This window comes from Pelodiscus sinensis, chromosome 9 (genome assembly GCF_049634645.1).
Source record: "Pelodiscus sinensis isolate JC-2024 chromosome 9, ASM4963464v1, whole genome shotgun sequence".
In the NCBI taxonomy this organism is placed as follows: domain Eukaryota; kingdom Metazoa; phylum Chordata; order Testudines; family Trionychidae; genus Pelodiscus; species Pelodiscus sinensis.
This window is the reverse complement of record NC_134719.1, coordinates 5,245,057-5,260,888: the sequence shown is the minus strand read 5'-3', so window position 1 is coordinate 5,260,888 and position 15,832 is coordinate 5,245,057. Positions and strand designations below refer to the sequence as shown.

The 15,832-nt window shown below is 45.1% G+C and overlaps 1 protein-coding gene across 1 annotated transcript in view; it reads left to right on the top strand.

Annotated features, from left to right (window-relative positions):
- TRABD2B (TraB domain containing 2B) overlaps positions 1–15,832 on the top strand; it is a 540,370-nt gene that overhangs the window by 325,910 nt on the left and 198,628 nt on the right. The window contains exon 4 of the mRNA XM_006126436.3: positions 2,434–2,608. Within this exon, the coding sequence (XP_006126498.2) occupies positions 2,434–2,608 (175 nt within the window). The remainder of the gene's footprint in view (positions 1–2,433; positions 2,609–15,832) is intronic.

Here is a 15,832-nt window from a genome sequence, read left to right as displayed (position 1 = left end):
AAAGCGTTCTCTCCACATGATGCTTGCCAGTGAGTTCCCTGAATATCTAAATGCTTCTTGAGTAGATTAATAGTAGGGTTCTAACCTGAGACTTTTATCAGCAGTCACTGCTATATAAAGCTACCAACACGTCTTGCTTAGTTAGTAGCACTAGTAGGTTGTTTCCTTTTAGCAACTCAGCCAGTAGAGGGGGTGGCGACATATTAAACATGCTCCACTAGGTGGTGATGTATATAATTCATCTCAAAATTTTTAAAGAACATCTTTCATGGAGGGGGAAAGGAGAATGAAAACATCAGGCCTTCCAGGGAACACTTAACAGGAGGGCATCAAATCCCCCTGCTGAATTCTTGAGGTTGCACTTTTACAATAACAATCTGAAAAAAAATTAACTCCCAGCGACGGTTAACAGCTTGCTAATTGCATGCAACTGTTTCTTGAGTTTCTGATCCCTGTCTGGTGGTTAAGCAGGCAAAAAGGCTTCATAAATCAGCAGAAGCAGCTGCCTCCTTCGAGCCAGGCATGGTGTATGTCACAAACTGTAGAAAGGAACTGAGCTATTGGAAGAAGTGGAGATGATTAATGGAGCAGCCGTTGAGGTTCGGCGAGTGCTTGCACTGCTGTATAGTGCTATGCATGCTTCAATCGTTTATCTTCTCTCCTCCTGCTACCCCCCTCCCTTTCCCAAGCAAGGGGGCAGTTATGCGAAATGTGGTGGCCATTAGACTAATTTACAAGGTGCTTAAAGACCCGGCATGGTGTTGCCATTGTTGACTCTTAAATATGTCCCTTCCTAGTGTTCTTTGGGAGGAGAATGGAAATGGATTCTGGAAATCCAATGCCAGATCCAATGCCGGACTATGCTCTGGCTTCCACAAATGCTTTCCTGCTCAGGAGGAGAAAAATCAGTGTCCCTTTGGCGTACAGCGGTTGATCAGTTTATTGTTATGCAGAGCAGGCATCTCAGTGAGCAAAGGATAGGAGAAGGACAAGCCAGGAGCAAAACAATTAAATGCAATTAACAAGGCAATGTGTCTTGATTCTAGTAGACTGGGTTGTAGCTGGCTCTATGCAGATGGGGTGGGAATACGGTGCAGATAACTTTCTTTTTGACCCAGAGCTTCATATAATTTCCATCCCTGTGTTTTCTGGATTGGTGGAGAAGGTGAGCTCCAGCAACAAAGCTAGCCTTGCTATGGTGGTGTGGTGAGGGTGGTCCACCATCCTACATCGCTGGTCCTATATTCATATTTTGCAAGGGCCACTGATCTAGAGGTATCCTACCTCATTGCAGAATAAAGCTCTGTCTGCTTCTATAGAGCCTTCATTTCCTTTGGGAAGTGAATGGAGAAGATTTTTCCACTCCTAGGTGCTGGGCCTCCAGACAGCCTTAGACCTGCTGAGATATAATTTCATTGTCCAATTCAGTGTCTAAAAGCTCCTGCACTGCTGGCTATGGTCCAGCGTCCTGATGCTCATTAAATATGGACCCTTGATGTACAAGGAAATACAAAGGCTTGTAGAATTTATGTAGAACCAATTGATTTTGGGCTTTCCTTTACAGCAGATACTGTGCAGAGTGCCAAGTGCGGAATGGCTATGATTTACTCAAACATCGTCCCAGGGATAGGAATCTGTGATTGGCTTTCCTCTTTCCTTGGGATTCGAAGTGGATGTGCCTTTTGCTCTTGTAACCAGAAGCTTCTCCCCCCCCCCCCCCCCGCCGCCTTTAACATCCCTAGATAATTTCTCAAACCCAACATGAAACGAGTCTCGTTTTGAAATCCAGAGACGTTCTGTTAATTTTTTTGGTCCTGTTCTTTAGTTTTCAGTTTCATGCTCTCTCTCTCTCTGCACCTCACAGATCAGTCAAAATTCCAGTATTAAAAAAATTATTGTGGAGTTTCCTGCAATCTCACAAGGTTTGCACACCTTGGATATGTCTACACTGCAACACTATCTCGAAATAACTAGTGTTATTCCGAAATAACGTGGTCTACGTCTACACAGCAGGCCATTATTTTGAAATAGAGACAAAATACTGTCAAGCTGGAGGACTTCTTACTCTGACTCCTGTAACCCTCATTGTACGAGGAGTAAGGGAAGTCGGAGGAAGAGTGCTCTATTTCGAAATAAGTGCCGTGTAGACACTCCCTATTTCAAAATAAGCTATTTTGAAATAAGCTATGCAATTGACGTAGCTCAATTTGCATAGCTTATTTCAAGTTAAGTCCTGCAGTGTAGATGCACCCCCTTGTGAGCAGTGCAAAGAAGTTTGGGCAGCTTAAGTAAGCTTGGGTTAAAATTTTGGATGCTTAGCAGAATGAACCCAATTCTTTATTCATGTTCTCCTGCCCCAAGCCTGCTTCCTTCAGCATATGTTTCTCTCTATCTCTCTCTGTATCTGACCCGCAGAATTTCTTTCCATTGCAGCTCCCCAATTTCATCAACACAACACTCCCTCCACATGAGCAAGTGACAGCTCAGGAGATAGACAGCTACTTCAGACAGGAGCTCATTTACAAGAGAAACGAGAGGATGGGGAAAAGAGTGATGACCCTTTTAAAAGAGAACACCGACAGGAGTTTCTTCTTCGCTTTTGGAGCAGGTAAGGAAGAAAATACCCTTGTGTGTTTCTTTACATGGACTATGCAATTGAAATCAATGGCTTTCAATAGGGGGGTACATCACTGTAAAACTTGGCCTTCAGTTTGGAATTCTTCCTCTTGGGAATGTCTAAGGCAGAAGGTCTTCTCTCCATGACCTATTTCAGGCCCTGGCAGTGATGTGGATTGAAACATAAACTCTTTGCACTTCCACAATTTGTTTTAAATGCCAACATATGTTCACTTATTTTTCTCCCCTTGTTGTAAATCTGTTCATGTTTTAGAGTCAAGACATTCTTGGACTTTATTAGTAGATTTGATACATGCCAGGGTACATAGCAGCCTTCCAAATCATTGCAGAACATCTTCAGTGTTCCTTAGCATGCACGATCTGCTCCCAAAGGGACTCCATACAGAAAAGGTGTCCACGATAGCTTGTTACCGAGTACACCACTGCCCCTTTTTCTTTTTTAAACACAGTAGAAACTTTTCTAAGGTGTAAACATTTACCTTTCTAACGTCTAAGGTTCCAATTTAGCCAAGTCCTTAAGCACCTGTTAAAAGTTGATCACTGAAGTTAGGATTCATCTATGCTTACCGGAAGATTGATGCTCCAGAGGTTGATCTTCTGGCATTTGATTTAGCAGGTCTAGTATAGACCACTAAATGGAATGCTGAAGGCCACTTCCACCAGCATCACATACTCCTCCTTTTGTGAGGAGTAAGGCGTTTGCTCTGGTTGGCCTCACGCAATATAGACCAAGCCAAGGCTCAGCTTAAGATAAGCCAATTCCAGCTATGCAACTCTATTTTGCATAGCTGGAGTTACATACCTTAAGCTAATCTTCCCAATCTAGTGTAGATCAGGCCTAAATGACTGTCATGCTCCAAACCCATCGTGAATTCCTACTCTCTCTTTTCTGGCTCTTGGTCAGTCTGTGATCCAGGACAAAAGTTTGCCTCTCACACCATGACTCTTGCAAAGCCTGTTGGCAAAGTCTACGTTTGCAATCCTTACTCAGACAAAGCTTCCATTAACACTGGTGGAAATGTTGCTTAAGAAGGACTGTGGCGTTTAGTTCAGACCTTCCATTGTTCCTTGTTACAGAAACGACACATTTTAAATTTTTTTTCAATAATTCTAGAGCAGGGGTTTTCCAACTTTTTTTCTCATGACCCAGCTGAAGAAGAATGTTGATGCTGTAACCCAACATAATTTGACTAGTGTGGGGGCTCCAGTTTAGGGTTAAGGATGAGACCTTTGGTCTGTTGTAGGAGGAAGCTTTGGTTTTGGGAGTGGGAGTGTCAGGCGTAGGGCAGGGGGGGCTGACCTTGAGCGGCTCCCGGTCAGCGGTGCAGTGGGGGTTCCGAGGCAGCTTCCTGTCTCTCCTGGCACCACAGACCAGGCTGCGACCCAGAAGCAGCTGGCAACAGGTTCCCAGCCAATGGGAGTACAGAGCTATTGCTCAGGGAAAGGGTAATGCATGGAACCCTGTGAACTCTCCTCCACCCCACCTGGGAGCCAGGCCTACTGCTAGCTGCTTCTACGGCACAGCACCGTCTGTGGTGCCAGGACAGACAGGAAACGTGCATCTCCACTGCTCACCTGATCTCCCTGCAGCAACGAGACCCAGCGCCCCACATTCCACCACTCAGTATTGGGCTGTGCCCCGTAGTTTGAAAACTATTACTCTGGCTTGAATTTTCTCTGGCACTTTTATTTTCCTATTCCCTGGTGTTTCCATGTTTTGGGAAACTGAGTTTTGCCTAGCTTTTCCTACTGTAGGAAAATGCACTTTTTGAGATGAAAAGAAGGGGGAACAAGAGAGAAACAGAAAGGGACGTGTCAGATGTTTAACAGCGAAAGTGCTAGAAATAACACTACACAAAGGTCACTGCAAGCTTATTTCGGAAAAAGCTATTCCGGAAGACATCTTCCAGAAAAGCTTATTTCGAAATAGAGCGTCCAAACTACAGGGAAACCTCAAAATTAGTCCGAGGCAGGCTCCTCTAATGTGGACGTGCTACCTCGATTTAGAGCCCCACGAAGCACTGGGGAGGAATAACTTTACAATGGCCCTGGTGAGGAGCTACTTCGACATAGCAGCAGTGGAGCGTCCACACACCCCCTCTTCCGAAAAAGCTTTTTTGGACGAGCCATTATTCCTCGTGGAATGAAGTTTACCAACACTGGAAAAAGCCCTCCGTTATTTCAATTTTCTTTCGAAATAACGCAATTGCTGTGAGGATGGTAGTATTGTTTTTTCTGGAATAATGGCCATTATTTGGGGAAAACAGTACAGTGTAGACACACCCAAACACAAAACTACACACATCTGTTCCTAACAGTCATGGCTCAACTGTGGAAGTTCAGGACTGTTTTGTAGCATCCAAAATGGACAATCTGAAGATTATCCAGACTACTTTAATTGGAGAAACTGGGTTAAACTCTCTGCCAGGAGACATGTTTCACCATATAATTTTCACTATAGCCCATTTTGAGTGTGTTAGAACTAGCCTTTGTCACGACGCTTCTGCAGCCTGTTCTAGCGGCAGCCAGAAAGAACAGATACAAGCAAAGGTGGGGAGGGGGGAAGTTTGGTTGATTTTTTAAAAATGTAATTCAAGTACAGGCAGTCCCCGGGTTACATAGATCCGACTTACATCGGATCTGTACTTACAAACGGGGTGAGGCAACCCCGCACTAGCTGCGCTCTCCCCCCCCCAGCAGACCAGGGAGACGCACCACAGTCCTGCCGCCCGCATCCTCCGCGGCGAGAAAAGCCGCTCCATGTCTTCCTGGTCTGCTGGCCCCACCCCCAGCAGACCAGGGAGACGCGGAGCGGCTTTTCTCAGCAGACACCTCAGCTTGAGAATAAAGGACTGAGGGAAGTGAGGTGTGGGAGAATAAAACTGAGCTCTGGAGAAATGTTTGGCTAGAGTTTCCCCTACAATATGTACCAGTTCCAACTTACATACAAATTCAACTTAAGAACAAACCTACAGTCCAGTCCCTATCTTGTACGTAACCCGGGGACTGCCTGTATCTACTTGCAGGTCCTTTAGAGGAAACACATTAGATCCTCACTGAAACAGTGTTTATTGTGCTGCAGAAGATAAATTGTCCCCAAACGAGGATCTCCCCGACTTTTGCACGTATAGCTTTGGGTAACTTTCATTAGCACTCGATTGATTTACAGAGCTGAACAACAACAAAAAATTTTTCCTGTGGGAAAGTCCAAACTTTTGACTATTTATTTTGTCCCAAACCAGGATGAAAAATTGAAAGATTGATTTTTTTTTTTAAGAACAAAATTTTTTTTAATGTTTCATTTTGGAAATGCTTGTTTTGGTTTTGTTCAGCCAAATGGATTTTTTGTTTGTTTGTTTCAGGTTCACTGTTAAACAAGAACCCTTCGAGGTTCCAAAGTGTTTCTCAGGCATTGTTATTCTAATGCTGCAAGTCCTTATTCTTCCTATGGGCTGGGCTCTATGGCTCGAAGTCAGCTCTCATGAAGCACCATGTCGCTTGGTGAGAGATCACAGTGTATCATGGGAAGTATAGATCAGGCAAGGACTCTGCCTATAGGAGAGAATAAAGCATCAAGCACATGAACTATAACTACAACCTGACTCACCCTAGGTAGGAGAGGGCTGGCATCAAAGTGACTTGAAACAAACTATTTGGTTTCAACCTGTCCTGGTGGAAAACATATTAATACTAATAAAAATCAGTAAAATCAAATTTTCCCATGGAAAATTCCCAACCAGATCTCATTGTTTGTCACCCACTGAGCCAATACGTGTGTCTGATAGAAATGGCCTAACTTGTGATGCTCTATATAGGATGCAAGGTATGTGAGGCCTTGTCTACACTAAAAGGAAGATCACTGCTGATTGATCTTCCGGAGTTTGATTTAACGAGTCTAGTTAAGACTCGCTAAATCAAATGCAGAGGGCACCGCCACTGGCATCCAGTATTCCTCCTTGCCTTAAGGTAAGCTGACTCCAGCTACATATTGTAAGAAATCTGCTTTACTTATCTATTTTGTCCATCCCTCCTTGGTAAGCCTGTGCATCTCTGGACAGAACATGAAGGGATGAAATCTATTTTTCAGTGATTCAAGCTGTGCAGCTTCTGCCACTTCCCTCAAAGAGACCATTTCACAGTCTCTTAGGCATCATTATGAGCATTTTTTCTTTTGATCATTTTAACCGCATTGCATTTAAACATCCCAGAGCTGAGTGCTGAGCTAATAAACTGAATATTAAATGCCCTTCGATGTTCCCGAGATCTCTGGTTCTAAATGTAACCTAGAGTCCTCCACTATTCTCTGGTCTATTCAACCTTTATGGAGTAAGCATTGGGAGAGATTATGGATTCTTCCTTGCCAGAATGTTGCTGTGGTTTTGACACACGAGTTCATTTTCCTTTATGATTCAGCTACATTTATGGTTGAAAAATTGCCAACTCCCAAAAAAATCACAAGTTTGGCTTAAAAATCATTTTTTCCCTAAATACCTCTTGGGTTCTTTTTTATTTGCTGTCTAGTTCCTGCGTTTAGGATGCATGCAGGTCATATTTTCAAGCTTTTCTCTATAACAGGGGAGGACAGCCTGCAAGGCTTATGTGGCCCACTGGGGCTCCACCTGCAGCCCCCCATCTGCTGCCCTCTCTCACAGGCTTCTCACACACTGGCCCTGCACTTCCTACTCCTCCCCCTCTCTCCCAGTGCTTTTGGAGCACCGTGAAGCTCCTGATTCGTGCGCTGTCCCTGCTCCTCCCCTTCTGTCTCCCAGTGCTGAAATGCTGTGAATCGGCTGTTCGTGACTGTTCAAGGTCTGGGCGGGAGGGAGAGGAGCAGAGAGCAGCGCAAATCAGCTCACTCATGACTTTGAAAGTGCTGGGAGGACGGGGGAGGAGCAGGAAGTGCACGGATCCTGTGCCCCAGCATGTGAAAGGCGTGTGGGGGAAGGGGACAGAGAGGGGATGCATGGGCCATAGGTGGAGCTCCAGTGGACTGTGGGCTGCTGTGGCCCATAGAGATGAAGGAGGGCCACTCAGACAGCCCACTCACTATTTTCAGTTGCCCGTCTATAACCATGAGCAAGGGTGCTGGAAAAAAGGTTGCTGGAGGAATTACTCCTTATCCACTGTGCCACTGGAGGAGCCCCCCAACCCCTCTACATTTTGGGCCCCCCAACCTCACTGCATTCTGGGCCCCCCTTGTCCTCCTTTTGTTCCAAGGGTGCCTAGTCCAAGCTGTTGGCGGTGGCTGTCCCGGGAGGGGCTGGCAGGCTCGGCCCCTCCAGCTTTGGGATTCAGACGGGGATGGATTCTATTCCGTGCTCTGCCTCTGGATGGCTGGACCAAGTTCCATAAATCACTTCCCCTCTCTGTACAATAGGGAGAAGGATATAGACCTCTTTGTAAAATAATTAGCAATCTGCTGATGAACAGCACTGAAAACCCATCACACCCTAGCTCAAGTGGTTTCCATCATAGCCAGGGTTTACAGTTTGTTTCAAAGGTTCTGAGCACCCCTATTAAGGGATGCATCCCCCCCCAATTTTGGGCCCACCTGTCCCTGGCTACTAATGCCTACGCAGCCCTTGCGGCCTAGTCATAAAGTTAGGGTCCCTCTATCAGGGGATCTACTGCCCTTGTGGTCTAGTCATAAAGTTCAGATCCCTCTCTTCAAGGGATCTATGTCCCTTGTGGACTAGTCATAAAGTTCAGGTCCCTCTAGCAGGGGATATACGGCCATTGTGGACTAGTCATAATTTCAGGTCCCTCTATCAGCGGATATACGGCCCGTGTGGACTAGTCATAATTCAGGTCCCTCTATCAAGGGATCTATGGCCCTTGAGGCCTAATCATAAAGTTCAGGTCCCTCTATCAGGGGATATATGGCCATTGTGGACTAGTCATAATTTCAGGTCCCTCTATCAGGGGATATACGGCCCGTGTGGACTAGTCATAATTCAGGTCCCTCTATCAAGGGATCTATGGCCCTTGAGGCCTAATCATAAAGTTCAGGTCCCTCTATCAGGGGATATATGGCCATTGTGGACTAGTCATAATTCAGGTCCCTCTATCAAGGGATCTATGGCCCTTGAGGCCTAATCATAAAGTTCAGGTCCCTCTATCAGGGGATATACGGCCCGTGTGGACTAGTCATAATTCAGGTCCCTCTATCAAGGGATTTATGGCCCTTGAGGCCTAATCATAAAGTTCAGGTCCCTCTATCAGGGGATATATGGCCATTGTGGACTAGTCATAATTTCAGGTCCCTCTATCAGGGGATATACAACCCGTGTGGACTAGTCATAAAGTTCAGGTCCCTCTATCAGGGGATATACAGCCATTGTGGACTAGTCATAATTCAGGTCCCTCTATCAAGGGATCTATGGCCCTTGAGGCCTAATCATAAAGTTCAGGCCCCTCTATCAGGGGATATATGGCCATTGTGGACTAGTCATACTTTCAGGTCCCTCTATCGGGATATACGGCCCTTGTGGACTAGTCATAAAATTCAGGCCCTCTCTCAGGAGATATACGGCCCTTGAGGCCTAGTCACCAGACTGTGGTTCCTGCCTACTCGGTGGGGAATCCGGCCAGTACACACCGAACCGCACTATCGGTCCTCTGCCCTGAGCTGCTTCCTACCCCGCCCTGGCACCCCTATGGTCTGTTGGCCTCTCAGACCGGTCCATACCGGGACTGGTGCTGGGGCTGCGGGTGCTCCTGCCTCACCGGGGGCAGGGGCTGCTGGCTCGGCTCCGGGGTTGGCTGTGGGCAGCGACTCGAGTCTCAGCAGCTGCAGAAACACTGGCGTGGCCTGACCTACTCCTTCCTCCAGTGGCTTCCCTCGCTGCAGGGCTCTCTCTGCCTTTATAGTCTGGCTCTGCTGGGAGCATGCCCAGCAGGGCTGGATGGGTGGGGCCTTCCCAGCCAGCTGGGCCTGGGCTACTCCCCGCCCTTCAGCGCGGGACCTGTCCGCCCCGTCACAGCCCCCCACCATAAAAATTGTTCCAGCACCTGTGACCAAGAGGTCTAGAAATGTACCTTTAAACAAACATCAAAAGAGCAGAATTTCTCCCACTTTCCCATGACCCCAAGTGTTGAGGCTCGAAGCAGCATGCCATATAGCATGGGAAGCACAATAAAATGGCGAGAACTGGTATCTGATTTGTTTTACAAGGTTGCACAACATTGACTGATGCCATTTTGCTTACGGACCCAGTGAGTTTTGCTTCATGTGGTTGCTGAGGGTGTCCATTCTGGAGCCTGATTTGAAGTCTTGCTTCAGTGCAAAGACAGCTTCTCTTGCAGAGCAGAAGATTTGCATAATGTCCATGTGACTCTACCCACTCACGATGCAAATGTCCCCGTAAACTACAATCTGGTTGAATTCAGCCTACCCCTTTCCACGACGCTGACAGCAGGACTTGTATAGAGTAGTGTAAGAAACGATACCCTTGTTTAGATTAAGAATATGATGGACAGGGGCTCATGGTGACCATAAGCCTAACGGAGTTGACAGGTTACATGTTGACTGTAACTATCGCACATCAAGACATTACGCTGGCTAACCACTAATGCAGAATCCCAGCGCAACCGAGCTAGCGGTTAGTTCTGGAAAATCCCAACTATTGGCAGCAAAGGGTTTGATTAGTCAGTGTTGTGGGTTTGGACGGGTAGAAATTCCTACTGGGATAAAACCTCATGGCAGCGTAGGGCTCAATCTTCTTAATATGGAATTTCCCTTATCACTAAAAATATAGACCACAAATTGTGGCACAATGTTACTATGCACCAGTGTGTGATTTCTCCTTGCTTGGCTGTGCAGGTGTGGGAAGGCACAAACAAATCTTTCTCTGTGTCAATCTTTCGTCCCTTCTGCATGGGTTTGGCCCATTTCATTGTCTATTCTCTGCTTAGAGCCGGGGCTGCCTACCACTATTGTTTCTCATCTACATTGGAGCCGGAAGGGGTATTTCGAGGGTAGCCCCAGTGGCATGGATGGGGTATGGGGAAACCAGGTGTAGTTCAGATGGGATGTGTCTTAGGACTGTTAGTCTGTCTGGCTTGCTTGCACAGCTCTGCCTCCACAGCTGTTTTTAGCACTTTGGTTCAATCAAGTGTGACTCCTCCCAAATGATGCTGAAGTGGCTCTTGTCCTCAGTAGCTCATGAAATGGGAGGTCCTGCCGGTCAGCCACAGAGAGGTGTGCACTGCACAAGACCCCTTCTTAAGGGGTGGTGAAGGGAGATTGCTCCCCTTCAACTTGGTTAGCTCATGTCAAAGACATGGTGCCTTTCATGGGGTCAGTGGGTTACTGTCGATACAGAACAGTAATTCCCAACCTTGACCTGGCCCGATACGCATGCTAACCACTCCTTTATGTTACAGAGTTGCGCTGTCACCAATCTCATTTTACTGAGCTACAATTGCATTCTAAACCCATCCGCTGGCTTATAACCTTCCGCCTTGATTTTTTCCCCATTGATGCTCTACAGCCTAAAAGTAAAAATCTGAGGGCAGTTCTAAAGCAAAATCCATCGGGGGAAAATGTTCTCAACTCAGACCCCCCAATAAAGACTCAATTTGGGGTGTAGAACATGCCCAGATATAGAATTTAACAAGCACAGATGACAGAGGATTCAGAGTCCTGCTAGGGTTTCTTCACAACTTGGCCACTCACTTCAGCCACATTTTTTAGCTCCACGTTTGTATAAGTGGCCTCAATTTGTCCAATGTGAGCCGGAATGAAACATTTTGATGCTGTCCAAACATTGTGTGTCGATAAGAAATGCTGAAAATGTTTTGGCATATTTGCATTGACATTTTTGTTGTGCTGCCAAAATATTTAGGGGTTTTGACCACTGGGAAAAATAAAATTTCCAACCTACTCAATGCACAATGCTCACATTTGCAATGTCCTGGAACAGGTCGAGACTTTCATTCTCCTTCTTTATAAAACACACCTGTTGCAACGGAACATTTATCCTACCCTCCTTTCTATTCCTTGCCCCTCCCCCCAGGAAAAAATATAGTTGTAGCAATGTGGAGAAAAAAGGACTCAGCTTTGAAACATGGTAATTCTCCAAACTCCAGACCTGTCCTTCCATGATTTAATCTACCCAGCGAGTCTTGCTGTGTGCTCCAGCATACGATACGGTTTTCACTGTTCCAAGTCAACGCCTTGATCACCTCCCTTTGTGGTGAAATCAACGAGATTAAAGGAAGCACTTTGAAGCCAAGTTGGTCTTTGCTTGAAAGACCCATCCTCAGGAGTCTAAATGCAACAGCAAAGAGCCTAAAAGTTCAATTATATGGGGAATTTTTCAAAGCTCTTTTACAATCCAGAAACAGAGAAGCAGCCAAGAGCACATGGGCTGTTAAAAAGAGTTAATATTTTGGCAACTAAGAATATACACATAAAATCAATGTTCACTTCTGGTTTATTTCATTTTTATGGACAAGTAATTTTCAAGTAACACTTATGATAACAGATGGATAAATTTATGTCTGCAGTTAATTTGAATGATATTTTTCTTAGGATGTTTTACTTTCTCATGTTCATTTCTATCTCTTTTTTTAATGGAGCTCTGTCATTTTGGGGGGTTGATGGCTGTATTTATCACCTCTGACGGTCAGATGCTGTTCCAGTTCACAGTGTGGAATAACAGTTGCATCATTAGCGTAAAAGGCAGAGCTTTGCTGCATAAAAGAAGGATATTGAAATCAGTGGTTGTCCTCAAGTTAAAGGGGAGCATCCATAGCTAAGCTGCAAAAGTGACTAAGTGACTACTAAGTAGCTTGATTTGCAGACTGAGCAATCATAAGTCTGCTTCCCTGTGGCCAGGTCTATACTAGACCTGGAAAGTTGGCTTTAAGTATGCAACTCCACCTACGTAGAATACGTAGAATACATCCCTGGAGTTGTGTTACCTTAAGCCAAGCTTGGCGGTGTTCATACAGTGGAAGGCTCCCATTGGCTTCCCTTACTCCTTGTAACTTCAAGGAGTACAGGTGCCGGCTGGAGCTGCCCTTAGCATTTGATTAACAGGTCTGTATTAGACCCATTAAATCAAACTCCAGAACATTGATCTCTGGTGCAGTGAGTGAAGACATGCCCTGTGAGTTTAAGTGGCTAACCTTAGGCGCCCAAGTTTGAGACTTTGGCCGCCATGTCTATTATACAAGACCAAAAGAGCCCCACTGTGCTCTAGATATTTCTGTGCCCAAATCACAGCTGAGAATTTCAGCACACATTAAGAACATTGTTTTTTATAGGTTCACAGAATTGGAATTCCTATCATTATCTTCCCATGCAACTGAAATTATTCTAGTTTGAACTGAATTGATGGCGTCATTAATAACAGGGAGCAATATAACGTTCACAATTATGTTAATAGAATGTCTCAGTTGTCATATTGGAAGGCTTTTGCAAACGGTACCTGACTCAATATACAGCTACATTATGAGGAAGACCAATAGTATCCTCTATTGGGGAATTTGAGGCATAATTTTGAAAGCTCATCTATGAGCAGAAACCAGTATCAAAGTTGGGCTTAGAACGTAGAACATCTTTATTCCTAGTCCTATACTCACCCTGCACATCTCTTGTGTTCCCTTTCATCATTATGCGATGGGTCTTCAGTGCTGTTCATCAGTAGATCTCTGATTACTTTACAAAGAGATCAATATCATTATCCCCATTGTATAGAGAAGGAAAGTGATTTATGGAACTTGATTCAGCCATCCAGAAGCAGAGCATGGAATAGAATCCATCCTCTTCTCAGTCCCACTCCAGTGCTCTGCTTACTCCTTCACACTGCCTCTTTCACACTACTGGATCACAAAGTGCCTTACAAACCAAGAGGGAGAATTTTAGGAAGTTATTAGCATCTGCCACCCAGATGGAATCTGGCAACGGGATCAATAAAGGTTTACTATGGGATGTGTAGGTTTATTATGGAGCAAAAATATAGTTATTTCAAAAGGAACACACATCTATATATACATTCATAGACTGATCACCATTGTTCATGCAAATGACCTGCTAGGGGATTGGCGGTCCAAACTGAAATAAATTTGCATGCAAATTAGGCATAAAATGGCATCCACGCTCATGTGCATGAGGAATCAGACTTGCTGGAAGAGCTGCACACTTCTTTCCAGTGTTCATTATCCTTCTTTTATCCCCTGCAGAATATGTATGTGTGTGTGTGTGTGTATGTGTGTGTGTAGAACTCAACAAACTGTGGCAAATCCACTCACCAGCCCTGCACCGCGCATGCGCCAGACCCACACTGTGCATGTGTGCATCTCTGGTGAATGGGGCGACCAGCTGAAATCTACTCACCATAGGCGAGTATATATATTTGTCGAGCCCTGTGTGTGTATATATATACATAAGTAGAGAGAAAATCTCCCAATAACAGAGTATGAAGAGACTCTCATCCCAGAGTACAGCTCCCTGCTCCAACATTGCAATGAGCTGAAGTGGGGATGTCTTTAGCAGCACCACTCAGAGTTGTCTCAATGGAGCAAGAAATTGGCGACCATGTGTCTGAGCTTGGCAACACCACAAAAGAGCAGAAAAGGGTGAATTAACAGTTTGCAGATGCCAGAATCCCTTGCGTATATGTTTATTTAGGCATGCAGATCCTTGTAGTAAAGCTGAGCTGCTTTGTTTCTTTTAAGGCAAAATGTCACGTACCTTTAAAAAACAAATGCTCATTTTGACTGAGCTCTTGTAACTTGCATTTAAAGGTCTTAATTAATAATGCGGGGTATGATTTGTATATCAGCTGTTTGGGTGTAAAACAGGTATAGCTCAGTGGAAATGCAAATCCAGCCTTTTAAAAATACAAGGAACTTGTCTTATACATGGAACTTTTATCACGGGGATATTTGGAAGCCTCTGCAATTATATATATAAATAATATATTTCCCCCTGATACTGCACAAAGAGAGAGCCTGAATCAGAGAGGCCAAATAGTAGAAGAAACCCAGCTACAGTACCTCATTTGTTCAAGGAAAACTGCAATGATTAATTACATCTAAGGATGTTTCCTGCCGTGCTCCTTCCCCACAGCATGCCTCTTACTCTGGGATTGGCTGCGGGAAAAGCTGGCCCAAGAATTGGGTTTGCTGATTTTATGCCAGGTGAGAATTGCAGTCCATCCAGAGAATTGTCCGCTGGCCAGTTCTGGTGGATGCTGGCCCATTTGTACTCCCAGAGTAGCATTGTAGGTCAGATTCCTAGCTTCCTTGTAATGAGAAGCATTGACCTCATTACAATGGCTACATCCCATTGCAATTTTGCTTTTAGAAATCCCCACCTCGCCGCACATATTTGGCATGCTGTTGTTTGATGCTTTGTGGGATGAGTGAGACTGTCTGTTTACAGTGGAATCTTGGGTTTTAAAAACTCATCTGTTAATGTCAGCGCCTTGAGATCCCTGACAAAAATCATATTGCATCATATTTATGATTACATCCGTGCCACGTCCTCTTGTGCTTCTCTCATTCTGAGTACCACCTCTCCTAAAGGAAGCCAATCTCTGTTCTCCCATCTTGTCATGCAATATACAGACTTGGCTGTGTGCTGACCTTTTTTTTTCTGGGGCTGGCAGGACATTTAAAAGGACTTAAGAACTGAAGAGAGTGATTCAGGAAATCATTCGAAGCAGGAGATGATTCAAGCACATGCAGAGATGCTGTGCTGAACAGAGATCGATTTAAACCCCTCCTGATGTGCTTTTCATACCTCCCTAAACCTCTGCATGTAACCCACTTGTCATCAATAATATTTTGGCCTTGTATAATGCTTCTTGTCGGGGGATCTCAAACACTTGTCACGCGTTAAATGGAGAACTCTCACAGACCTGTGAAATAGGTGCTACTATGAGACCCATTTCCTCAGATGGGGAAACTGAGGTATGGAGATGTTACAGGCAGATTGTGGCCCTTTCATTGGTTCTTAAGAAGGTTCCACTGGAGTCAATGGAAGTACTAGTGTGAAGGAAGCTTTGTCAGTGCTTAAACTGCAGATGTGGCCATGGCACGAACACCGGGAGAGAGATCTCCCAGCATTCTCTGTAAACCACCCCTGCAAAGGGAGTAGCTGTAGCTTGGTTCACATTGTCATTTTACACCGCTGTAACTGACTGTGCTCGGGAGAGGAGGGTGTTTTCTCACACCCCTGAGC